The sequence below is a fragment of the Peromyscus maniculatus genome, chromosome 5 (genome assembly GCF_049852395.1).
Source record: "Peromyscus maniculatus bairdii isolate BWxNUB_F1_BW_parent chromosome 5, HU_Pman_BW_mat_3.1, whole genome shotgun sequence".
Taxonomy (NCBI): Eukaryota; Metazoa; Chordata; class Mammalia; order Rodentia; family Cricetidae; genus Peromyscus; species Peromyscus maniculatus.
In genome coordinates, this window is record NC_134856.1 from 24503325 (window position 1) to 24529041 (window position 25717).

Consider the following 25717-nt stretch of genomic DNA (forward strand, 5'->3'; position numbering starts at 1 on the left):
GAGGCGTGGCTTTACTGGGGGAGGTGTGTCACTGGAGGCAAGCTTTGAGGTTTCAAAAGCCCATCCAGGCCCAGTCTGTCTCTCTGTCTCTCTCTGTCTCTCTCTGTCTCTCTCTCTCTGTCTCTCTGTGCCTGCTGAATGTGGATCTGGATATGAAAGTCACGGCTACTGCTTTAATGCCATGCCTGTCTGCTTCTCACCATGATGATAACGAACTATCCCTCTAAAACTGTAAACAGCCCCAATCAAATGCTTTCTTATATAAAAATTGCCTTGGGCATGTTGTTTCTTCACGGCAATAGAACAGTGACTAAGACAGTCCATAACCAGCCAATTATACCCAGTTTACCAAATAATAATATTGGTTTTTATTTATTAAAGTCTTTGGAAGCTTCTTGGAATTTCTATCAGATTAGTAGAGAAGTATTAGTAGAGAAGTATGCCCATGCCTTCCTACATGCAAAGATTTTTTTCATTGCTCATACACTCCAAGAAATGCTTAATACTGTTAACTATAGTAGTAAGCTTCATATCAAGTGTATTTCCATATTTAATTATTTAAAAGATTTATTAGACCTTATTGGTAAATATTTTTGTTATGTTCTTGTAAGCCATTTATCTGTTAGCAAAGACATTAAATGTCTCATTTGCACCATATTTTCTCCTTCAGTTATTAACAACAAGGGCCACATTGACAGAGGAGGTGACAGTGAGGTGCTCTAGTTTCCTAATATAACTTCACTTGGTTCAGGCATATGCTTTCTTATATAGACCATCCGTAGTATATACTAGTCAATTTATCATTTTATGCCTATATTTTAATTGAAATTTGGTGATAAGTTCATAAACATTCTTCAGGTTTTGGCATTCAGCTTAACTAGCATTCACAATATATGCTTGGGAATTATTGCATTTTTCCCTACATATTTACTGTGGTATTGTTTATGTACCAATGATTTCTAGAACAGGGCAGTAACCACAGGGGTTGTTTGAAAGAATAACTCATACCAGAGGATGAAGTTCAGTGGTAGAATGTTTGCCTTACATGGTGTGACCTCATGTGACCTTAAACATCATTACCCCTCAAAAAAGAAAAAATTAAAGAGTAAGGAACATGTGGTTCTAACTTAAAGCTCACCCCTGACATCCTCATTCTCTGTGATGAGAGATGGGAAATATTTCTAAAATCCCCCAAGTAGGATCTCCTCAAACTCGACGTAAGGAATTTGCATGACTCCACTCTAAGGACAGGCAGGCGCTCTCTGAGACTCCTGCTGCACCCTCAGTTTTCTCAATACTCTTTCATGATGATTAAATAAGACAATAAAAAAACGCTTGCTACTTAAAAGTAGACAGCAGTGAAAACTGCAACAACAGCCATTGCTGAACGCTGCATGGAGGGAGGGCACCAGTGGACACAGTTCATACACTGCTTCTCTCCTCGACAACAGCCATTGCTGAACGCTGCATGGAGGGAGGGCACCAGTGGACACAGTTCATACAGTGCTTCTCTCCTCAACAACAGCCATTGCTGAACGCTGCATGGAGGGAGGGCACCAGTGGATACAGTTCATACAGTGCCTCTCTCCTCAACAACAGCCATTGCTGAACGCTGCATGGAGGGAGGGCACCAGTGGATACAGTTCATACAGTGCCTCTCTCCTCAACAACAGCCATTGCTGAACGCTGCATGGAGGGAGGGCACTAGTACACACAGTTCATACACTGCTTCTCTCCTCAAGTGATCAACAGCAATTAAGCTGATCACCTTTTCAAAACATACCAGGAAGTTGCCTCACCTTACCTAACTGAAACTGAAAGTAAAGTAATCCCAAGTGGTGGAGCTTTTCTTGAGTTTTCCTCTGCTAGTTTTACAGTGTTAGGGCTCAAATATTTTGTTTTCAGGTCCTTAGTAAATATGTTTTACTATTCCACTGTAATGCTCTATGCAGGTAGCATCATCATATTGTGGAAAATGACAGAATATCAATAACTATCCTTCCTTCTTTTGTGGAAGTCCAAAACAGACACAAAAATAGAATAAGAAACTAACAACATCCTTGAAGAGATGATGTAGAATAGCACTGTGTGTGAGGTAGAGTCACAGAGAGAACAGGAACATGAGAGGGACCAGAAAGAAAACAGTTACAAAGCAACCCTGAGAAGGATGTACTTGACACATACACCACAAAAAAGTGGGAACAAAGACAGAGGTGGGGATGCAGAGGTGTAGAAAGGTTAAGGTGTAAAAGGGACAAGAGACTGTCACCTCACAGGACACCAAGAAAGTCACACGTTTTATAAAAACCTTTCAGAAAACTCAGGCTAACATCCAACTAAAATGAAAAGAAATCTAAGGATTACTAGACTCTTCTACAAAAGCATTAAACATGAATATACTACAGTCATTGTGTTTCTTTACACCAATTCACTGAAATCAGGATTTCCAAGAGCAATTAGCACACCAGTGTCATTGTGGTGCTATTCATAATAGCAAGCAAGGAGAAACAAACCACATCTATAAGCAAATAGATAAAGGCAAGGTGATAAACACATGTGACAGAACATAATTTACCCTTAAAAAAAAACAGGAAACTTCACACAAGGAGACAAAATGGATGAACCTCCAGAACATTACATTAAGTGAAATATGTCTATTACATATGGACAAGCATTGCTGACGCTACTGTATAACATGTTTAAAGTTGGCAAACTCTCAGAACGTCAGGGATAAACTATGATGCAGAGGATAGGGGCTGGAGCAACTAAGGATCTGCTAATTCTTGGACATAAAGTTTCACTTTTCAGGACAAATAATTTCTAGAGATTGCGCACACACTGAGACTACAGTTTAAAGTACCATATTATGCACAAAGTCTTGTTAAAAGGGAGGCCTTCAGTGTTCTTATTACAATTTCCAAAAAGAAACACTAACCTTGAACTAAAAAAATAATAATATCAGCTTAAAAATTTTAAGTACATCCTAAGGAAATTATTAGGTCATAGGTTGAAAAAAATCTTGCAACACAATCATTCAACAAAAACATGTGTGTTCACACTATACAAAGAACTCTCAGAAATGATTAAAGCAAACTTTAAAAAACAGGCAAAAGGCTTGTAAGCTTCAGTAATAAAGATGTCTAATAAGCATGAAGATTTACACATAATCAGCCATCGGGAAATGTAGTTCAGGAAATCCTGCTAAATGAAAGGACTAGCAATGCCAGGTAGCAAGGAGCAAGTGTGGCATGGGACAGAGTTTGGTTGTTTTAGGAAAGGTAAACATGAGTCTGCCCTATCATCTAACAACTACAATCCTCAGGGTATATCCAAGAGGATAAAAGCACAAGTATGTGATGTTTTATTCACTGTTGTCAAATACTAGGAACAAACTAAATGTCTACCAATAAAGAGATGAATAAACAAACTGTAGCCTGTCACAACAGCTTTCAGTTCAGCAAGAAAAAAATATGGGATGTTGATTCATACAGCAAATGAACTGATCTAAATACTATGTTGAGCACAAGTCATTAGTCACTAGACAAAACACACTATATTATTTCATTCACATAAATTTCAAGAATAAATGAAATACCTCTATAAGACAGTAGTTGTCTGAGTTTGTATGGGATTGTCAGTCAGCTGCACAAGGGAACTTTCTGGACTAAATGGAATTATTTGGGCAGAAGTTACATGCACGTATGTAGCTAATAAACTCATCATTTTATATGCATCCATGTTATTATAGTTAAAGTATACAGTAATATAAAATAAGCACCCCATTTTTAAAAGCATGCCAGTTTTCGTCAGGCACATGGGAGGCAAACTCATTTAGAGTAGCAAACTTTCAAGAATGTAATTCCTTCTGTGTGGCTCTCTAGCCCCCATTGGAAACTATGCCTTCCCAAAGGCCAAGGCTGGGAGAAGGGGCAGGTTGAAAGGCCTACAGAGAACTCAAACAAACAGGAAAACATGGTCAAAGTGAAAACAAAAGTATGGTCGTAAACATAGAAATCTCACAAATCGTCTTACCACTATTTTTTACTTTTCTTTATGAATGGTCGTTAGATACTCCATTATGCAATATATTTGGATATATATTTATATTCATTATATATATATATATACACACACCCTATCATCTAACAATTATACTCCTCAGTATGTATCTAAGAGAATAAAAGCACAGATACGTGAGGTTTCATTCATCATTGTCAAATACTAGAAACAACTTAAATGTCTATCAAACATATACATATATATTTGAATATGTTACATATAATCAAATGTATTATATATATGATTATATGTGGTATATAGTATACATATATATATGAATATATATGATTTAAGTACTTAAAATTGGGTTCTAGACCTTCCCTGTCTGAACACCGATTTTTTAAAAATAATAAACTCTTAAGCTCTATGATAAGTGTTCTTTTTTTATTATTTTTTTTATTTTCTTTATTTTACAACACCATTCAGTTCAACATAATAGCCACAGATTCCCCTGTTCTCCCCCTCTCGCCCCCCTCCCCCTCCCCCCAGCCCACCTCCCATTCCCACCTCCTCCAGGTAAGAGTGATCTAAACACATCTATTGAAGTGAAAATATACCGTGGGGGTGAAAGGGAAGGCGAGATAACCAACAATGCCTGGGTCAGGGCACTAGCCAAGCTTGGAGAGCTGAAGGGGTTAACACGGCCTGAACTCTCCAGACACCAGCTGCATCTTCAGAGTCAGCACAATGACAGCCCACTCACCGGACTGTTGACATGAAAGGAAGCAGGCATGGAGTGCTCGGTGGAGCTTCAATGCTCGATCTGTCTCCCACCACGCCATGACTCCCTGACAACAGAATCTGTGTCTTAACTAGCTAGACTGAATGTCTGAAAGATCCAGTGCAGAAGCCTCAGATGCAGAGAACAGGGTCCTTTTGTCTAGGGACTAATCTGCACTAATGCTATCCACCTGTGGCAGAGAACACAGGAAGCAATACATTTGTAGCCACCATTGTTGATGCGGTTGATGTTCTGTAAGGCTTTAGTGGAAAGTCAGAGCAGTAACTGGCAGTTTTTAAAGTGAGGCAGGCTGCATCTTCTAACCCTAGGATTGTTGAGTGTCCACTACACACCAGATTCTGTGTTATGAACTAATTCAGTGATGGAGAGAGCAAAGAATTATTTACCCCCAGAGCAAAAAGAAGGAGGTCGACAGGCACTTCTGCAAAATGGAGCAGAAATTCATCTTCCAACCACCAGCGGAAGCAATGCTCTGACCTAATCATGTGCTGCCTGATTGGATAGCCTTGCTCAGCAGGGCTGAAGGAACTTGGTCCAGTACCTTCCAACACCCCCAAGTTTCATGAGAGAGAGGGGAAACAAACATTGATACTGATATTCTTTGCCACAAGTTTCTCCTTGCTCAGAAGTTTCCACAGTAATACAAAAGACTCCAATTTTCTGCTTGTCCCTAAGGCTGAATATTGTAAATAAATTCTGAAAAATACATCTATTTAAATTTCAGATCCTGGGGGAGATTTTACACCTCTCTTCTCCTAGCCCATGTGCTTCTGTTTCAGGCTTTAAAGCCCTACTAAGCAGCAGGATATTAGAACAGCCCATTCTGAAAATATATATTTTTTCATAATGAGAGAAGAACAAAAATGCTATAGTCTTGATAATGATCTTGACATCTCCTGTCTTCCCCCTCAGCCCCCAGCCCAACAGTATCTGTCTGTCTGTCCCAGAAGGCAGTGCCACCATGCAGGGGACTGTGAAGGATGTGAAGGAGGAGCAGTCATTCTGAAGCAACAGTTAGACTCGTCTCGATTGTTATGAAGATTAATTGCATTTCTTCTGAAGTCACTGAGATAATCAATCTTGGGTCCAGTTGTTTAGAGGAATATAAGAACAGCTAGGTAACAGCACGTTAAGTGCCTTGCAAGCACAGAAAATGTCAACTTTTCTCTCTAATAGCATGGAACACAAGTATGTCTGCAAGTTGGCATGAGCTAGTGAGCTGTCATGTTTATCTGACTGGTTAACTCTGAGCAATGATAAAGTCCATAGGAAGACCCAAAAACCAAGTCATCAGCCTCGGCCAACTAGAGGACTTAGCCAATTTAACCAAGAAGACCTGACTACTCTGGGTCTAATATGATTAAAGGCTTGCTGCAATCAGATATTTAAACTACTTTAAAGTATATGTACTTAATCACCAATCTTCGGAAACACACACAAAGTCACAGTCTCATTTCTTTTGGTTTAGAAGTGTTAGGATCTAAAGCACTTAGGTTGTGAAGCACTTCTAAGCTATACCTTAGCCCACCCACTTCCTCTCCCCACGACAAAGAGAACCTCAAGAGATGGCGGGAAAACATGAGAAGTTGGGGCACCTCTGGGGACTGTTTGCAAATTACTGAACTATGCTTCCATTTACACTTGCATCATCAGGACTACTTTCCTAGCTATTTGAAGGAACAGGTTATGCTTTAGTTCACGGTGTTTGGTGAAGGACAGCCAGCTGCATCTCTTAAGTGTGTTCTAGTTTCCAACCTTTTAGTCTACAGCTAGAGTTCCCAGCTCACCCAATACTCTAATATGAGAACACTGCCAATCAACGAAGAAAGTCTTTAAAGGAATCCACAGAATGAGTTCCCAGAACTAAGGCAAACAGAAAGTGTAGCTGTCGAGTAAACAAACTGTTTACCTGTGGAAGATGAATAAATGTGTGCATTTTAAGTGGAGGGGACTGCATTAGATTAAGGCATTCGGGTGGATAACATCATGTTAAGGTTTCAATGTGAAATATATACCACAGGTTCGTTGTGTGAATGCCCTGCCTCCAGTTAGTGCCATTGTGCTTGGGGTTGGGGAACATTTGGACATGTGCCCCTGAAGGTAAGTGTAGGCCACTAGACGTGTAGGAGTGGGACTTTGGGAATTATAACCCTGGGCTACTTCAGTTCTCTCTCTGTCTCTGTCTGTCTGTCTGTCTGTCTGTCTCTGTCTCTGTCTCTGTCTCTGTCTCTGTCTCTCTCTCTCTCTCTCTCTCTCTCTCTCTCTCTCTCTCTCTTTCTCCTGATCTGCCAAGATATAAAGAGCTGTGCTGTAGATTCCTCCAACCCTGGACCAAGTCGCTCACCACTGTGACTCTGGCTTCCCTGGCCTGATGGACAGTATGCCCGAAAGTGAAGCAGATTAAATATTTCTTCCTAAAGTTGCTTCTGTCTGGTATTTCAACATCAACACAACAAAAGTGCCTAATAAACCTCTAATATTTCTAAAAGTTTAGCAAGCATAACTCTTTGGGGACAAATCGTAATTACTGAAGCATAAGATTCCTAAAACTCTACCCTACTCACAGTCTCCATCCATTTGTCTGCACTTGGGCACTGCTGGAGGATTTCATTTAATTATGTGTATGATACAACACAAATGGAAATGTTTCTGCTTCCCTTCCTGGGCCTCCATCACACCCTCAGCTCATCATCTCTCGTCATAGCTGCATCATGGCCGCCCACCACCCATTAGAACCAGCTCTCCCCTCGCTCCCCATTGGATGGTTTTCCCTTCCTTTCTTTCTCTTATCTGACTTAAGTTTGTGGAGAGCGGAAAGAAGCTGGGGCCTCTGTGCCTAATCCATCAGGCCTCACTCACATCCCCACACAGTCTTCTTTTTCTTGTGCTATTCCCCAAATCAAGAAAAGAAAAATGAAAAACCACAACTCCCAAGAAAATAGGAAGGAAAATGTTCCTAAATTCTTGCCTCTGTTTAAGAATATAAACCATGTAGAAGAGCAGGAGGAAAGATTGTAAGACTCAGAATACCAGGGAGTCAGCTATGAAAGTCTCTCCTAGAACTGACTGTATAAAAAAAGACCTGAAAGTGGCAATGGACAGGACAAGATGGGGGTGGGGAATTTTGAAGGGTCTCACCCCTAGATAAAGGACTATAGGTAACTTCTGAGATTTCTGAGAGAAAGAATTATCCTCCCCACAGGATAACCCCCTTTAATGGCTCTCCAATGTAGAGTGGTCAGCCCTGAACCATATACACATAAACAACAATGGAATTAGAATTCTATTTCAATTAAAAACAGTTTTTTTTAGAAAAGAAAAAAGTTACTAAATATAGAAAATGATCTTGTTCATTAGACTTGTATTTGGCTTGTACCTGTTACGAAGAACTATGATGCAAAGTGATGGCTAGAGTAATAGTAATTAGTAATTGCTCATGTCTCTGTACACGCTGGACCTTAAACAGTTCACATACATTTACTCATGTTGTCCTTATAACAACACCTCAAACATATAGGGAGAAACAGATATAGAAAAGAAGCTCCCTTAGACACAAAGCTGGTAGGTGGAATAAATCCAGAAGCCTGAGCTTACAACTCTCTTTCTTAATGACTGTAGCAGGTTGACATGGCTATTTCTATCCCATGAATATGCTTACTTTTAGTTGGGAAATTATTCCAAAATTTATGAGAAGTGAATATTCCCGGTTTGATGTATATAAATCTCCTTAATATATTTTTCCTCTACTAAATAACCTCACCAGTAGACTGGCTGTATGAGTTCTTTCTACCTACCTTGTATAGAGTTATTATGGTCAAACCAGAAATGTCTAAGTAAGGCAGAGTCAGGGCTACACTTCCCCTGTGTGGTTCTTCAAGCCCATTAGCCTCCTTTGGCTTCAACCAGAGCCCTCCTTGGAACTTTCTGGTCTAACTGCCATCAAAATTCTTCCTTGCCTCATGCTTCATTTTTGACTATTAAAAATCCCATTGTTCTGCTGCCTTGAAAACACATATACCTTCACTTCAGCACAGATATTTGAAGGGGAAGGCTAGGCTATCCTCTTTTCAATGTCTCTCAGCAGCATCGAGACCTGGCCAGGAGTTATAAGAAACATCTCCTTGGACAGTGTTAGGACATCTATGTGCCTAATCAGACAAGAGAATTCATTTGATAAGAAAATCAAATTGGACAGGAAACTTGAAGTATCTAGACAAAAGAACAGTGAGAGTTTGCAAGTCCTTGATGCAAAGAGGCTGATTACAACCTTCGCTGAGTATTTCCACTAACTCCTATGTTGGGTAGTAATAACATCAGGAAAAATTGTTTCTCGAGATACAGTATAAAAGCATAAATAGTGAGAGTAGAGTACTGTCAATCTTCAGTTTTTAGTAATTACAGCATCTAAAATTTAGACTGTTAATCTGTTCCAATTTCCTTCACCCCAAAATATTATCCAATCAGCCTAAAAATACAGTAAAAATATAAGCCAAGAGATCAAATCAGCCTTCTTAGGGAAGAGATAGGTCTGTCCAGCAAGCTTTTGCTCCTGGCTAATTACCATGCTGGTAACAAGCCAAATGAGTTTGAACAACACACAGCAAAGTGCACCCACAAGACAAACACAAGTGCAGTGCAAACAGCCCTCTTTAAAATGCTGGTGGCGTCCAAAGTTCAACGGCTTGGCAAAGTATAAAGCCCTCTCTCTACTCCCAGAGAAAGAAGTTCAAGTACTTACCGTGTCGTGGGACTTATCCTTGACATCATAGACTGTCAGTTTGATTCTAGTCTCTTCATAGATGGGGTACTCAGATGGGAATGTGACACCCGTCAAGAACAGTGGGTCTTTTGTTCCCTGAAACAGTATAAGCAGATAACACAGATTCAATAAGGCAGCAACTGTAGCCGGCAGCATGCAGGGACAAATGAGAACACGGAGAGTGTGTCTCTTTCTGCTTTTCTAGGAAATAGTTCTATTCAAAGAGAGATCTGAAGAGCCAAGTGTTGTTTGTGGGCAATGAGCCCGGGGCCCCATCGTACTGAGGGCTACTGAGTAGGGGAACTTGCATTTTTTTAAGTGGCTAACTAGTCTTGAAAAGGACTTTGTTTTTAAAAATTGTAGTCAGAACATCTCTTTAGGACACATTGCCAGTCCTTTTAAATACATATATTATACTGTATGTATTTATCATTTAGACAAACGATCTAAGATACTGCCTCACCAAATTGAATGAAGCTATTTTCTCAAACCATGGTCAATCCTGTGTTAGCCTTTTAAAAATGTCTTTTCTTACTCTGTTTCATTAGAAAGCTATCCTCTATGAGTATGTGATTGCTTTTAGATGTTTAACAGTGACTTTTTATTCCCCAATCCAACTTGAAAACTAGTAAGAAGAACTCCAAACATGATGGATTGGGGGAAAGAAATCATTGCTTGGTATATGGTCCCTAAGACATTTCAATGCCTCCGAATCAGAAACCTGGTATCTAACATCACACTTTAGACATATACATGCAGCCAAATGTATTTGAAATGTTGTAAAAACTCAATGAGCCACTTGTCTACTAAAGTTTCTGAAAGCCTGTGGTGTTCACCTACTCTTTCCCTCATTCTTTCAGTCTTCAAAAGGCAAAGTGCTCTTTTCTTGGCCAGACACATTTGGAGACAGTGAATAAAACATCTAAGAAAACTGTGCATATTCTATATAAAAGTCAACATAAATAAATTTTATAGTTATGTTAATGAATTTCAAATATGTGTGTTTTATCACAGGAGAATCAGGAGCGTAGTAGAACAAAATCAGAAGAAGAAAATCGTTGCTTTAAAATTTGGCAATGTTTAAAAATAATCAAGTTATAATAATGTCTGAAGTGTTTTCATTAAGAAGATGACATTACAATTTTAGTCAAGCTGTCTTTCTATGAGTCAGACTACTTTTAATTTAATTTGGGCTAACTATACATTGTACCAGCTTTGGAACCTGAAGTCTCCACAGGGCAGGTTCAGGGCTGCCTGAGGGGCCAGACGCAGAACTACCCACAGGATTTAGGTCACTCCCAGAATAGAAGTGACTCTAGTGCAGTCTGAATCATTGGTTCCATCCACTGCTTCAAAGCAAATGGTGAGCTAAGCCAGCCAAGGTTAGAACAGACTGTCCATGCTTGTACAGAGAAGCTCCACATTCTGAACAGTGGGGCTCACAAGTCTACGAAAAACTAGAGAAGCTTAAGGAGCTGTGAGGACACTCTTCAGAGCCCCAGATGTTCACTTAAGTATCTGTCACTCACTGAGGTCATGATATGTGTCTGGAGAACAAAACCATCTAAAGGGAAACGCTGTCCTGTTGAATCTGAGCCAGCACCATAATGAATTTCCCTGATACACGTTGAATGTTGCATTAGCAACGATAAATGTAAATAGGAAATCTCTCATCCCCATGAGTAATATTTACACCTTTTGCCCGGAAACATTATGGCTAATCAAGTTAATCATCTACCTTTCTTTGGAAAACACTGTGTTTTGAAAGACACATAGTAGAGAATATAAAGTTTTCATTACTGAGCTGGAAAAATTGTAAAGAGCAAAAACCCCTTCACCTGTTTTAAATTCTGTAAGTATTTTACATTTTTTCCATCATTAAATGTTTTCATTCCATTTTATTTAAAATCAATATAGACAGTAGATCATACACATAGAGACACACAAATATATAGACCAGTATTCTGTTCTCTGGGAATTCACAGTGGAAGGTTTTCTATGGAAAAAAGCTAAAACTTTTCATGTGCCCAAGTTTTCCCATGTGCTTATTCTGCATTTGCTTTGAAACCTCAGATCTGCGTTCCTTAAGGACAGATGAAAGGAACAGCCGGGCATAGACCACAGGCTAACTTATGTCAGCTGTTCAGAGGGGCGGGAGAGGGAGAGGTGGGGGAGGAGAGAGCAGCATGCACAATGCACACAGACACCAGCGTCCAGAGAGAGAGACAGACAGACAGACAGACAGACGGAGACAGACAGGGGCTGAGAGAAACCCGTGCCAGGCTCACCTCCACAATTTCTGTGCTGGAGTACCTCGTCAGGGTCTGCTCCACAGGGTGGATTACTGAGATCTGCACTACTGTATTCAGTTTTCGATCACAGACAGGAGCCACGAGATCCTTGCACGCTGGCAACAGCAGAAAAAGAAAGAAAACAAAACAAAACAAAACACCTCACTTGATCTCTTAGGGCAAACTTCTGTCCAGAGCTGAAATCAACTTTGTCTACTGGCTGAAGGAAATCTCCTGGTTCTCAGCTGGCTTTACAGAGGAAGTCTCTTGGAAGTACCTTACAGAAATAGGAAGTCACGTGCTGCCAAGCTGAATTGAGAGTTCATTTCCACTGACCACATTTGCAGCACATGCAAATCTCGAGTGCTCTGAGATCGCAGACCCAGTGTGGGAATATGTCCACACACAGCTCAGAGACTCCGGGGCTTTGACTGGTTAGTAACCCCTAGGCTTCCATTCACACCCTTGCATCAAGTAAGTTTGACTGGGGCCACAGCCAGGAAACTAAGATGTGTCTTGTTGACACTGGCTGGGTTAAGTCGAATGTCTGGATGCCCTCTCCACGTTCCTCCCCTACCTGTGTACAGAACAGGCCTCCTCCAGTCCTCCACCCTGCGGAAACAGGAAGAGAGATTACCCTACCACAGCGGAGTTCAAGCAGAAGAGGAAGCAGGGGGGTTAAAGAGCCGTCTGTCTGGAATTCAGGACCATCCTGGGAGAGAGCAACTCAGATAAGGACTGAGTAATTGCTGCCCAGGGGCCATACATTCTAAGGACTTTTCTTTACAGGCTGGGTCCTGTTACAGCTCCAGCCACCACGCCTACTCACTGGACTATTTTCTCCTCTGACAGCATTCCCTAGTTTTCGAAAAGGAAAAAAAAATAGGGGGGGAGAAGCTATTCCTTTTCTCAGTAAGTCTGGCATTACTCTCCTCTCTGCATCCTCCCTCTGATTTTTGAAATAGTGAATTTTCTTGGATTTTTAAAATTTCTACCTCTTAAAATCAACTACTAAAAGTGATCAAAAGAGAGGGGACCAACTGCTGGCCTACTGCAGGCTGCAGCCACTGCTGGGTAAGCGAGAAGCAGCCCTGTGAGTGGTTCATGGTGATAATGTCCAGGGTTCCACACTGTCCCCACCCCACTCAATGACAGGAAGACATGCAGAGGAGGAGGCTGTGTTTACACTCTGAAATGGCACCTCCTGCCATTTGCAGGGCCACTGGGACAATGGTAATACAGCTTAGAATTGAAACTTGAAAGTGAAGCAATTTATAGATGCAATTATCACCTTCCCATGGCTAGAAGATCCCCTTATTTATAGCAACAGAATGAGATGGGAAAGGCAGGTGCTTCGAAAGGGAACCAGCCTGGGGCAGGTCCAGTTCTGGTACCTAACCAATCCTGGGGGTGCCTATATCACTTCTTCACTTCTTGCCAGACTTTGGGGTCTTTTTCTTCCTGTCTGGTATTTAGTTGTTAAATTCTCCTTGCTGAAACCACATGCCATAAGCAAAACAGACAAGCTAAGGGAAGCTTGGGTGGAACAAAACAGCCACAGCTTATCTATTCACTATTTTTGGGGCATTCAGCTCATTACCTAATCTTCAGAATATATCAAAAATCCTTGTCTCTATTTCTCTCCTTTGCATACCAACACAATCTCTTGCAAAATGGATCTGCCTTTGGAAGTCTCGTTGTCACGATGATTTATTGCTTAATCCAATAAATCTACACTTAAAAAAAAAAACCCACCTACACATAGTTTCAATAACATCAATACATCACTGGAAAACTTTTTTCACTGGAAGATTCTGAGCATACTGCCCTTTGGTGGTTACTTTGATCACTTTATTTGCTTGCCTTATGAGTGTGGTTCATTTTATCACTCCTCTTGGCTTTCTGCTCACTGTGAACACCTACTGAAGCTGACAACTATCTTGTCTTTGGGGATTAAAGCTAGGGGTTGTGAGTTTGAAAACCACCCAGCACACCCACTCTCTGGCGCAGCCTAACCCCTGTCTTACGAGCTCTTGACACCTTTGATCAAAATAAGTCACATCACTTCTGAGTTCTTATCGGGCTTGGCTGTGGCTGCGGTTCTTCCCAGAAGCGAGCAGCTATTCTGTGGTTCAGTGGAGAGCCTCTAGGCTGCACTTCCCATAAGAACAGACAGCATATAAAAGCAAGATTCTGTGCAGCCCTTCAGATGCCCAGGAGTGCGCCAGCAAGAACACTGACAGCATCACCATTTGTATTCAGCAGCTGTAGATGTTCAGAACCCGGCACAGAGAACAATAGCAACAAGTTACACTGGAGCCTGGGCTCTAGTCTCTCTTCTTCCTAAACAACAGCCCTCAGCATCGACTGCTTCTTAATACCAAAGCAGTGAGAGGGAGAGAGAGATCGTGAGATCAAACAGAATTCCTGAAATGCAGCTCCAGATTTCCTGTTGTTTAGTTCTGTGGCAGAGTAAATAAATGACAAACTCAACTGCTCATCTGTCAGGGTGGAAAGAATGTGGGCCTCTTATGATGAACTTTTACATGCAAGACTCACGTTTACTAATAATGCTATATTAATATTTAACAGTTTTTGATGCTATTGCTATGTAAAATAAATTTTACTGATATAGTTCTACTCAGATGACTCCTTAACAACTGTTACCAGATCTGCATCTCTTTATAAGTACCAGTCTATGACACACTACATACATGTCATAAAGTGAAATAGATAAACATGGATCTAATTCTCCTACAACTGCCCCTGGAGGACTGTGAAGGCTGAGTCAGTGGATAATGCATGGAGATGCTACTCATTTGAGCATTATGAGATCTAACCTGCAAGGGATTATTCAGTAGGCAATAAAGAACTGTGGTGGTTTGAATGAGAAAGGTCCCCATAGGCTCACATATTTGAATACTTGGGGCTTAGTTAGTGGAACTGCTTCAGAAGGGTTAAGAGGTGTGGCCTTGTTGGAGGAGTGTCACTGGGGGTGAGCTTTGGGGTTTCAAAAGATCTGTGTGATTCCCAAGGTTCTCTCTCTGCCTCTTGTTTTGGGGTCAAGATGAGAGTTCTCAGTTACTCCTATGCGCCACCACCATGGGATCTAACTCTCTGAAGCCACCAGCCAAATCAAACTCTCTCTTCTAGAAAGTGCCCAGGTCATAGTTTATTATCATAGCAAGAGAAAAGTCACTAAGACAAGAAGTCTAAAAATAGGCTTAGAATCTGAAACTGTTCCATCCATCTTCCAAAGCATTCTGACCATGATCTGTTACCAAGTGAAACTCTGCTCCAAGAGTCCCCTAAATAAATAGCCTTCCCCAGTTATAACACTAGAAGACTGCAATGTTTGGGGATTTTTTCTTTCTGTTTTATTTTAAAATGCTCCCTACACCCCCCAAAGCTCTACAAGCATTTAATGGTTGCTGGAGAAGAGAGAGACCATTTTCTAGTGGTGTTACCAATGGTAAGGTGGCTGTGATATGAATTCACAACACACCCCCATTGTTGGGCATGGTCGGGCATGCCTGGTGGGACCTAGTCACTTCTGCCTAGTCATTTTCCGGGTCAAACGCATGACCCAGGACTGTGGCTTTACACGCTTGCTTGCGTAAAGCATGCAATGCAAACATGTGATCTATGCGCATGCGTAGAACAGCCACATGGGCCTGTGTGCGCAGGCACAGCCCAGCCTTTATAAGCCAGCACCATGATTCCCTGGCCCCCTTCACTCACATGTCTTTCCGCAGGCCTGTGCACATCTGTCCCTCTCCCTTATCTTATTGAAACCCTTGTTAGTGGATTCTGTCGTGTTTCGTGACATTTCCTCATAGGGTAAGAATGCCACAAAAAGACCAACAGGCTGTGTTCTTATAAATGACCCCTTGCTTACCAGGAACCCTAATTAGACACATTAGGCCATCAAAATAAATAAATAAACAACAAATAAATGGCATGAAAGAAGAGGGCAGTGGTTGGGAAGAGGAAAAGACTCAGTGGGAGTAGGAGGGAGTCAAAAGAGAGTAGTGGGCAGCAAATACATTATATATATAATATATATGTGAAAATATGTAACAAAACTCATAATTAGGCATAATTAACTTATGCCAATAAAATGAGAAAATGGCTAAAATTAAATGGTGGATTAAAAAATAATTCTAACTATTTAAATTAAATGGTATGAACAAGTGATGCACTCATCAGTAGATCTTTAACCTTTGCTTCTGCCTTTTTACTCATTTTCTTTGGACCGAGCTATTGAAAAGCATTTCCCAAGATCAAGAGTTTGAAGGACCTGTGATGAAAGGTTGGGGTAAAAATGTGCTTATGCCCATTGATTGATTGTTTTATACTAAAAAGCAGAAAGGAGGGAAAAGGAGTCAGAAATGAACAGAAATTATAATTTTGTGGCTTTCATAGAAATATATAAACTAATTATAAATGATTCTTTTCCTGGTGACTTTGACATAGTATCCAGCAATAGGAGCATTCGCTTTCTTCTTCCAACGATGTTGAGCAAGGTGGCTATAAAACATACCCCAGCTTGGGTTTGTGTAAGGGCCAGGCAGCTCTCCTCTCATAGAAAGAAATACTCAATAGAAGTGTAATGATAAGAATAAATGGAGCCGTTGTGTCTTGGAAGGAGGCTGTGCACAAAAGCAATCAGGAAAAACCATGAAATGGCAGCCAATGTGTTTTGTTCAAACTCTGAAATCCCAGTCACTGTGTGAATGGATAAGCTATAGTCTCCATCCTCTGCTAACCTCTGCCTGAGGGCTAGAAGTTGCCAGTGTCTGTTCTAGATGCTTGTAGCATGGCATGGATGTCTAGATAAAGAAAAGAACATCTTCTGCTCTGGTAATTATCCCATTATTTGAGAATTCTGAGGTCAAAGAGCAGGCATCTTCAGGGTTGTTCTCAAGTCAAAGATTCCATCATCCACAAAAGTACTGTCATTATTAAATAAAATATCAGCCTATGTTTCTTACAGTTATCTAAATCATACCATATCTATTGGGCTCAAAGAACCTTTCCATCATTCTAGGTAACTTTAGCTGGAAGCTGACAAGTGTCTCACATCAGAGAATAACACAACAGTCCAATTCATGGAGATCTGAGCCTTATACTGGATGTGTTAAAGTAAGCATGCAGGGGTACAGGAATAAGGGATGACAGGTGATAGCTTTGGGGCAGCCTGTGCTCATAGACATCCCAACCAATCATCTCCTTCCCTCCAAGAACCATTTCCCCTGTGAAACTCAGCCATTTTTTCTTGCCTTAGCATCCAGTGTTAGTAACAACTGTCAAAGTTTACCTTCTTTCCCCTACATCTGGGCAGATGAGGAGTGGAGATGTGGGGGTGGGGGTGGAGGTTATCATGTATCCACGATGGTCTTGAATTCTCTGTGTTACTGAGGATGACCTTGAGCTTCATAGCCTACAGCCTCTACTTGGTTGTAATGGGATTAGGACACAGGTCCATCCACAGTTTATACGGTGCTGGAGAGAGACCTCAGGGCTTCACATGTGCTGGGACAGAGCTCTACCAAAAAGCTACATCCCTAGCCTAAAGATGGTTTGTTATTTGTTTTGTTTTTGTTTGTTTATTTTTTAACTGAAGATAAAACTGTGTTTCCTAGCTGGATCATACCTGAAAAACTATGGCTTTTTACAAATGACTCATTCTGTTGACCCACTGGGAACAACAACAACAAGACTTTGTAAATTTTGCATGAGAACTACACAAGGTAATTCTGATAGTTAATGTTGATTATCAACTCCACTGGAAAGACTTAGGAGACAAGCCTTTGGGAATGGCTGTGAGGGATTATGTATATTAGCTTAACTGGGATAAGAAGAGTCACCCTGAATGTGAGTGGCAATGTTCCTTGGAATTGGGTCAGAGTTCAGAAAGATTAAACAGGAGAAAGTGATTAGATCACCAGGATTCATCTTTTTAATTCCTGATTGTGGATGCAACATGCGCAGGAGCCTCCTGCTATGGCCACCATGTCCCCCTGCCATGACAGACAGTATCCAAGACTGTAAAGCCCATAAGCCTTTTCTTATTTAAATTGCTATTGTTAAAATGCTTTGTCATAATATTAAGACAAATAATAAGATAGCATGTGTGTATGAGTGTTTGTGTGAGAGTCTACATGTGTCTGTGTGAGTATATTGTATGTGTATATGAATGTGTGTGTGTGTGTGTGTGTGTGTGTATACAAAAGGCTGACTTTGTGATGATCCTCCTGCCTCAGTCTCCCAAGTGCTGGTATAAAAACCATGCATCACCACACCGGATAAATCTTGCAATAAAAGCAGAACAATGAACTCCAGGGTGGCCTGGCGGAAATGCACCTTTAACTCTGATGTAAGTCTAAGGAACTCTGTGCCCTGACTGTTCTCAGGGAACCCTGATGACAGACACCCAGGCCTGGAAAGATCAAGAGAGGTCACACTACAGAAGACAGGAAGTACTCTAGGTCCAGTGTGTGGCCTTACACACACACAGGGCCTTAGAGAAACAAACACAGGCTTCCAGCTTCTCCCAGATGACACTGCTCTTATCTAAGCACCTCTGAGATTAGGATCTGCCTCTTTCCTGAGAAACAAGGAAGACTTTCGCAGCCTGAGGACAGTGTCTTATCTGTGGCTCATATTCTTAATGTTTCGTTACATTTCTCCAAAATGCCACCTATATATTATTTCTTCTTGTACTCTAGAAAATTAGATTCTACCAATGACTTGATAAGCCAATTTAGCTTGTGTTTTTAGTCCAATAAATCATCGGACTCGATTATAGGGCTTCACAGTTACCAGTCTACACCAGCGATTATGTTAAGATTAAGTTAATTTACATCATGCATGGAAAGATATATGGAACACTTAATAGCCTAATAGCCCCTGTCCCTAATTGCTTCTCCGGTGTCTTAGGCTTTCTCATTTTCAGTTGCCTCTGCCTGGCTGTTTTTCTGTGTTTTCCCCTCCTTTTTTCAGGAAATTCAAGAAACAATTTTCTGAAGCCTGGGGTGCCAGCTTCTACAGCACCGATCTCCGAAGGAGATTTACTAGACTATGCTGCTGAGTTCCCTGGCTCTATACTCCAGAACACAACTGGGTGGAGGAAAGTGGCATTGAGTACTGTGTTTCTGACTGGTACCCACACCCACAAAAGGAGAGTTCCATCAGCAGCTGGGCATCCTTTCCAAGATGAGCTTAGAGCTGCTTCCTAGAAGAGGCAGACTCTAACGGTACTGAGCTGATCTACGGCCACTGACCTGCTCCACATCCATTCTCTGCTCTCTGAAATTTTAGCTGTCTTTAATTTAGTAACTATTTTTATTTTTATATTTTTATTCTTTATCTCTTTGCTCCTTCTAGTTTATTTTTATTGAAAATGTCTGCTTTCTGTAACTTTTCTCAGAGGTTTTATTGCTTTCTGTGTTCTTCTCCAGTATGTTTTCTTCTTTAATCTCAAATTTCCCTCTAACACATGTTCCTCTCGTCATCCTGAAAGACAAGCTCACAGCAACTGCTGCTTGTGTGTTCTTAAGATCTGGGACGCTAAAAAGTTAGTCTTTACTAACCATTTCTAAGACCTCTGTAGAAATTATATATATATAAAAAAAAGTTAATTTCTCCTTAAGTGCTGTGTGGGAGATTTTAATTAACAAACACTTCCCTAAAGAGAATATAAACCATGTATAACTGCCAACACGACCAAGAGTTGTTGGAAAAATAAGAATAAATGTATAAAAGTAGGTATGTAGGGGAAACATTTAAAGTCTTTGAAATTTTTCTTCATTTTTGTAAATTTCTCTTTTCCCTTTCTAGTTACCAAGTTAAAATAAAATGTAAGAAGAAAAACTGATTTCCAAAACTCAAAGTCATTCTATTTCTCTCATGAAAGATACCATTGACATTCATGTAACTGGGAATGACAAAAGATGAAGAAAGGATCGAGTGAAAGAAAACCAATCCTGGAGGCTGTCCTCATGCCACAGGCCCATGGGCACACTGGAAGAGCACCGTGAGTGTGTGCTTCTAAATCACCACCACATAGATTTTACAACTCTTCTCCTATAAGATGATATGTGAAGCATGCCGAGATTCTGGGACTGGTAGGACATTCATTTCTGGAACATGGACTGTTTGGGCAGTTCTGTGATCAGACACTTTGCTTCTGCTAATGAGTGCCCAGAGTGACAATGTGCTGCCTGCTCCAGCCTCACAGGCTCATCAGGTCCAAATGTGCCCCTTTTGGACAGTCAGCCAGTGGATATCTGTAGACTGTGATGGATGCTCAGGAATGAGGATTCTGTCTTTTCACTTTACCAGTAAGTCAGTGTTCAGAGTCCTAGTTAATTTTCTGTACAGCTTGCTCTTCGGCCTGCTCAGTAAAGGATCAGCTTTGCATCCGGCATTTCAAGGCCATACTCTTCAGAGTAGAACTCAGCTAACACTTGGGGAAAGCATGAAGCTGATGCTGTGTGGAAGAAGCAGATGACAGAGGAATCCAGGTGATGATTTAAAAGCAGGAGTTTCAAAATCCTGCCTTCAGAAAGACTGTTTCGCAGTTGTTGCTGCACTGAAATTTGAGCCCCACTGCTCCTAAATTCCATTACAGCCAATTCACTTATAAGTAAAACTGATTTCTTTCTTCTAAAAGGCTAGGATCGGGTTGGGAAATATGCCTTGAAATAAAATGTCTTACTTGGTCATGTACAGAACAATATAAAAAGAAGTCACCATAATTTATGTGTGTCTCTCTGTGTGTTAAGTGGAAACATGTTTTTATAAGAGGAGAAAAAGGTGGGCAAGAAGCTGGAACTCACATCTTAACTTAGGAAACATTATGGATGCTAAAATATACTCCATATCCAGGACCGAGTCAAAAACTTCATCAGGTAGTCTGGGGAAAGAAAGTGGAAATGTAACCTCATCTGGAACAACGGTGCTGTCTGAAAACACTGTTGGATTATCTGTGCTGGGGAGCAAGAAATCATGCCAGCTGTAAAGCAGACAGCTCATTTACATATAAAAAGAACAAATTTTGTTCAAATCACTCTTGTCAGCACCAGAAGACGTCCATTCTTGAACTCATCCCCTGCTCCCTCGGCTTCTCTGGTGTTGATCCTTAGAAAATCCTATTTTGTCTTGTTTTCATGAATATTACTGAGATGGCTCAGATTCCATCTTATAGCAACTGAATCATAAACAAGTCTGTGCTCGAGTCTCTTTGGATTTTGATATCTCACACCGACATGCCACAAACTGTCAGCTGGCCTGGCATCGCCTGGCATTGCACACAGGCCTGGCTCTGTCTGTGTGTGCTCCCATCCCACATTCCACTTTGGAGAGACAACGAGCGTGTGGTGCTTGCTGCTGTTCTTTTTAGCAGGAACATATGTGCTGCTTCAGAAAGCAGGAAAATGGTATTCCAAGGAGGAACGCAGATTCCGCTGAATACTAAGAGGAATATTGACATCCCATTAAGGAAATCTGTAGTGTTAGAACTAAAATAGAATCACTGTCTTCAAGCACAAGGATCTGACCTCAATCCCTAGAACATACATAAATAGATAGGTGTGGTTGTGCCCGTGCTTGTAATCTTACTGCAGGAAAGGTAGAGAGAGGCAGATCCCTGGGGCTTGCTGGCCAGGGCACCTAGCCATCTTGGTGAGCTCCATGATAGTGAGACCTTGTCTCTGAAACTAGGTGGAAGGCACATGAGGCGTAATACTCAAAGTTGATCCCTGAGTCACACTCTCCACAAACACATACATACGGGGGCGGGGGGGGGGGAGGAAGGGAGAGAGAGGGAGTGAGGGATGGGAGGGAGAAAGGGAGGGAGGGAGAGAGGGAGGGAGGCAGAGAGACTCTTACTTTTTAGTCTCCAAGGGTGACATTTTCCCAGAACAGTTACCATTGACACAGGGCAGACAGGATTCCTACTAGGCATAAGGCTGGTGAGTGGATTCAGCAAGGCCCATGGTTACTGGGTCTGCCTTGCTCTAAAAGGTGAGGCCAGTGTAGTTGGTGGACAGAGGAGGTACCAGCCAAGGTCTTGGGACACCACAAGCCTTGGTTGTCAAACAGGATGGCTAAGGGCAGGGTGGGCAAAGTTGATGAATTCTAACTGAATCTATCCCCTAGTTGTCGTTTAGGAGTCTGGAGAGCAAGGGCCTGGGATGATGCCTTGAGGGTATGACAGCTTCAGAGAAACGCTGAGGTCCACTTGTCTGGGCAGGAAGAAAGAATGGGAACAGCCACTTCCTGGCTGATTTCTCCTCCAGCACACTGAGTCATGTGGATGTTTCCAACAGATCCCAAAGAAGGCCATTTCCGGGTGAGTTTTTTCAATGTAAGCTGCTTTAGAAGGGTTGCGAAAAGAGATTTTGCCCAGGACTTGCTTTGTAGAGAGTGGTGCTTAAATTAAAGTAATTTTTTCCTGTGAATATATTGGGTTCAATACTTATGCGTGAAATCAATAGTTTTAATATCTGGGAATGGTGATGTATGCTTGTAATCCCAGTGAGTAGAGGCAGAGGCAGGAAGATCATGAGTTTGGGGTCATCCCCAATCTATAGCTAGTTCTAAGCCAGCAATCACTGTGTGAGGCATTGTCTCAAACAAAACAAAACCAAGAAACTCATGTGTGTTTGTGTGTGTGTGTGTGTGTGTGTGTGTGTGTGTGTGTGTGTAACTGATAAATTGTTTTCAGTCTATTGACAAATATTTTATAAGCAAAATTGAAACAAAAACTAAAATAAACATGCAAAATGTAGATTAGGAACTAAGGGTAGAAAGGAACAGGAAGACTAGATGTTTCTAGGGGGTAATTAATCTCATTTTAAGTGTCCTTGTTTCGACCTTTCTTTGTTGAACAAACTAAATCTCTTGAAGGTGATCCTGATTTTGCGCAAGTCTTCAAGCACATGTGGACTTTGTGCTAACAAAAGAAATTCTCAGTACAAGTGTTGAATACTAGGACTTGGAGGATACTAAGCCCTCTGAGGTAGGATGTTGACTCCCAGGAACTAGAAGACTCATCCAGGTCAGTTCAAGCTCCTACTGACTTCCGGTCCATGGTGTAGCAAATAGCTAGATGTGGAGGTGAGAAAGCAATATGGGCAAGTTGGGGGCAGAAAGTATGTGATGGTTGAAACAACCCTCCTGCTTCAACAGTCTAGGGGGAAGACGAAGATCAGTCAATGAAGTGGGAACATTTGCAGACACCAAAGGGTTTATTTTTCCTGAGTGTTTTGGGTCTTCTGGGAGGATAGTTCAGACCCACAGCCCAGCAGAGCAGCTATCTGATGGCAGACTGCTTAGAAGCCAGGGACACAGAACATTTTCTAACAAAGTGGTCCAAACCATTACATTAACTTCGAAAGAACGTCTTGACTCCTCCAGGATAAGCAGGAGCTTAAGCGAAATAAGAAGGGGTTGAAACAGGCAAGCTGGCACATGCCCGCAGTCTGCAATCCTAGTGCTCTGGAAGCAATAGCAAGAAGATTGTGAGTTCGAGACTAGCCTGAGCTATGTACCAAGACCCTGTCTAAAGTAAATGAGAACCAAGAGAAGGCATCTTCCATTTTGGTTTGGGGGAATATTTTTTCATTCTGTCTATATTCTAAATAGTCAAAAGAAAAAAGTTCAAGGTCATAGATTCTGACTCTATATGTCTTTAATTTTGTTAAAGATACCCCTCCTCTTTATCTGAAAATATGGATAATTCTATTCCTTCTCACTGGATGCTTATAAAGATCCAATTACATAGAATATGTGGGCAAATGATTTATGAAGTTCCTAATAACATTAATGGCACACGTCTTACATTCATAAACTTAGGTCAAACATTGTGGGTAATAAGAGCTGTCATCCACAATGTACAGATAAGGATTGGAATGGCAGAGATGGTGAAGGATTAACACAAATACCGATTAGACTGCCACCAAGTGAACCGCACACACCTAGCAGCATTCTTATTACTTTAGGAAACTGTCTTGTTCAATCTGAAAAGCAACACAGTGGAAACGAAGTTTTCACGGTCATGCAGGTAGCCAGGGGCAGAGTCAGGACCCAAAGGTCTGGAGCTGGCAGCCCAGCCAACTGCTCTCCAATGCAGTCTAGCTCTGCCTCCCTGTGTGGCATGCTGCAGTCTCAAATGCCATCTCCAATCTTCTGAGCACTCTATTCTTGTTATCTTAGTTGCCTGTGATTCTTCTTGCTGCCACCTGTAAGTGTCTATTCTTAAGAACATCTCAGCCTGGACTACTTGCTTCCCAGTGTCATCAACACAAGGGTTTTCAAAGTTATCTTGTGAGAAATTTTGAGCATCAAATTGGGCACACATATGATTCAAATCTTGACAGTCAGATACAGCCTGGTTATAGAATCCATTAATCACACCCCATAATTCTTTATATCAGCTCTTTCTAGAAGAACCCTAAAGCCCCCAAGACTCTAGTTTTCTGAAGAGAACATGGAAAGCATGAGATATGAATGAAAAATGAGTTGTATACATTATGGTCTCCGAACTTAATTTTTCAAACAATACTCTTGCAGCCAGTATGAAACACTGTCAGAAGCACCTGTAAAGACATCAATGCACTGCATGGAATTCATGTACACACCCAGCCCAAGGAAGCTTGCTGAATGCTGGAGAGGTGTTCTATGGGGGTCTAGGTGGGAGTGTCGTATAGTTTCAAGCATTGTAAACAGGAAAATAAAATTGAGAGAGCTGGAGGACATTGCCAGGACAAGCTTCTAGAATGACCAGACAGTTGGCTGTGATCTAGGAGTCAACATGCTCATATGCAGGCAATGCTCAGCCCACGTGAGGGTCAGAAGGACAGGGTAGATTGGATCACAAGGTGTGAATAGCATACTTCCCTAAGATCTAGGCAAAATTCAGTGAGTTGCTATGTAGTCTGTGAGGCTAGGTACCATGAGTTGGGGAACAGGGGAATCACCTTAGATACCTCTGACTACTGTGTCAGGAGAGAAGTGCAGAGACTGAAAGCCATACTGACACCTGAGGACTTCCTTAAGTGGTCCAGATGATGGCCCCCAGGGCTTCGAATTATTGGGCAGTGGTGGGGAGCAACATCAGTGCTTCAATTCACAGCACTTGTTCAACACAACGTGTGCAAAAGTAGACGGCAGCTCTGACGGCAGGTGATAAAGGAGAGGTCCCAATGGAGATAGAGTTTGGGATTTCAGTAATTGAGTGGATGGTGGTGTATTTTACTGACACAGGTATAAAATATTTTGGGGACAGGAATACAGATCAAGAAGTTGAGTTTTAGCTGTCCTAAGCTTTAAAAAAAACTTAGACAAATAAAGACAAATCCAGTAGAACTGAGTAGAAAGCTCTGGCCACATGAAGGCAAGGACGGCAAATTTCAGAAAGCCCCTTAAATGTTACTTTAAAGCCAAGGGTCTTTACATTGATATGGATATTTACATATTTTAAAACAAAACTGACATTCTGAATTTGAATACACTTGGACTTGGGAATGCATTGCTGAACGTGATTTCTGCCCCGATTCAGAGCAGTCTGTGTAGTGACCAGTGGGTAAAGTAGAGAGGGACAGGGACAGGAACAGAAGAGGGGAGGACTCCAGAAGCTTCAGGCTCCTCCCTTCCAGATAATGACTGCAGGCTTGTTGCTCAGACTCCGAAGATCCAACTTCTTCCAATAGAAAAGAGAACAGTGCTGTCTGCTTGCAATTGCAAAAGGTAACGCTCCAGTCAGAAGCATTTTGGGAAAGACTTTTTTTTTTTTTTTTTTTTTTTTTTTTTTTTTTTTTGAAAAGAATTTTTTCTTAATCTTCTCTTTCACTCTCCACT

At 41.3% G+C, this 25717-nt stretch overlaps 1 protein-coding gene and 1 long non-coding RNA gene across 5 annotated transcripts in view; one reads left to right on the forward strand and one right to left on the reverse strand.

Annotated features, from left to right (window-relative positions):
- Positions 1-21090, forward strand: part of LOC121829371 (uncharacterized) — a 29358-nt gene extending 8268 nt beyond the window's left edge. The window contains exons 3-6 of the long non-coding RNA XR_006072148.2: positions 16902-16996; positions 17497-17604; positions 18857-19110; positions 19694-21090. This is a non-coding gene — a long non-coding RNA (uncharacterized LOC121829371). The remainder of the gene's footprint in view (positions 1-16901; positions 16997-17496; positions 17605-18856; positions 19111-19693) is intronic.
- The window catches only part of Inpp4b (inositol polyphosphate-4-phosphatase type II B), a 742657-nt gene that overhangs the window by 313582 nt on the left and 403358 nt on the right, over positions 1-25717 (reverse strand). For all 4 annotated transcript variants that reach the window (XM_016006370.3, XM_016006364.3, XM_076571928.1 and 1 more), the window contains 2 exons: positions 11849-11967; positions 9540-9656 (listed from right to left, as the gene is read on the reverse strand). In XM_016006370.3, coding sequence (XP_015861856.1) covers positions 9540-9656; positions 11849-11967 — 236 coding nt within the window. The remainder of the gene's footprint in view (positions 1-9539; positions 9657-11848; positions 11968-25717) is intronic.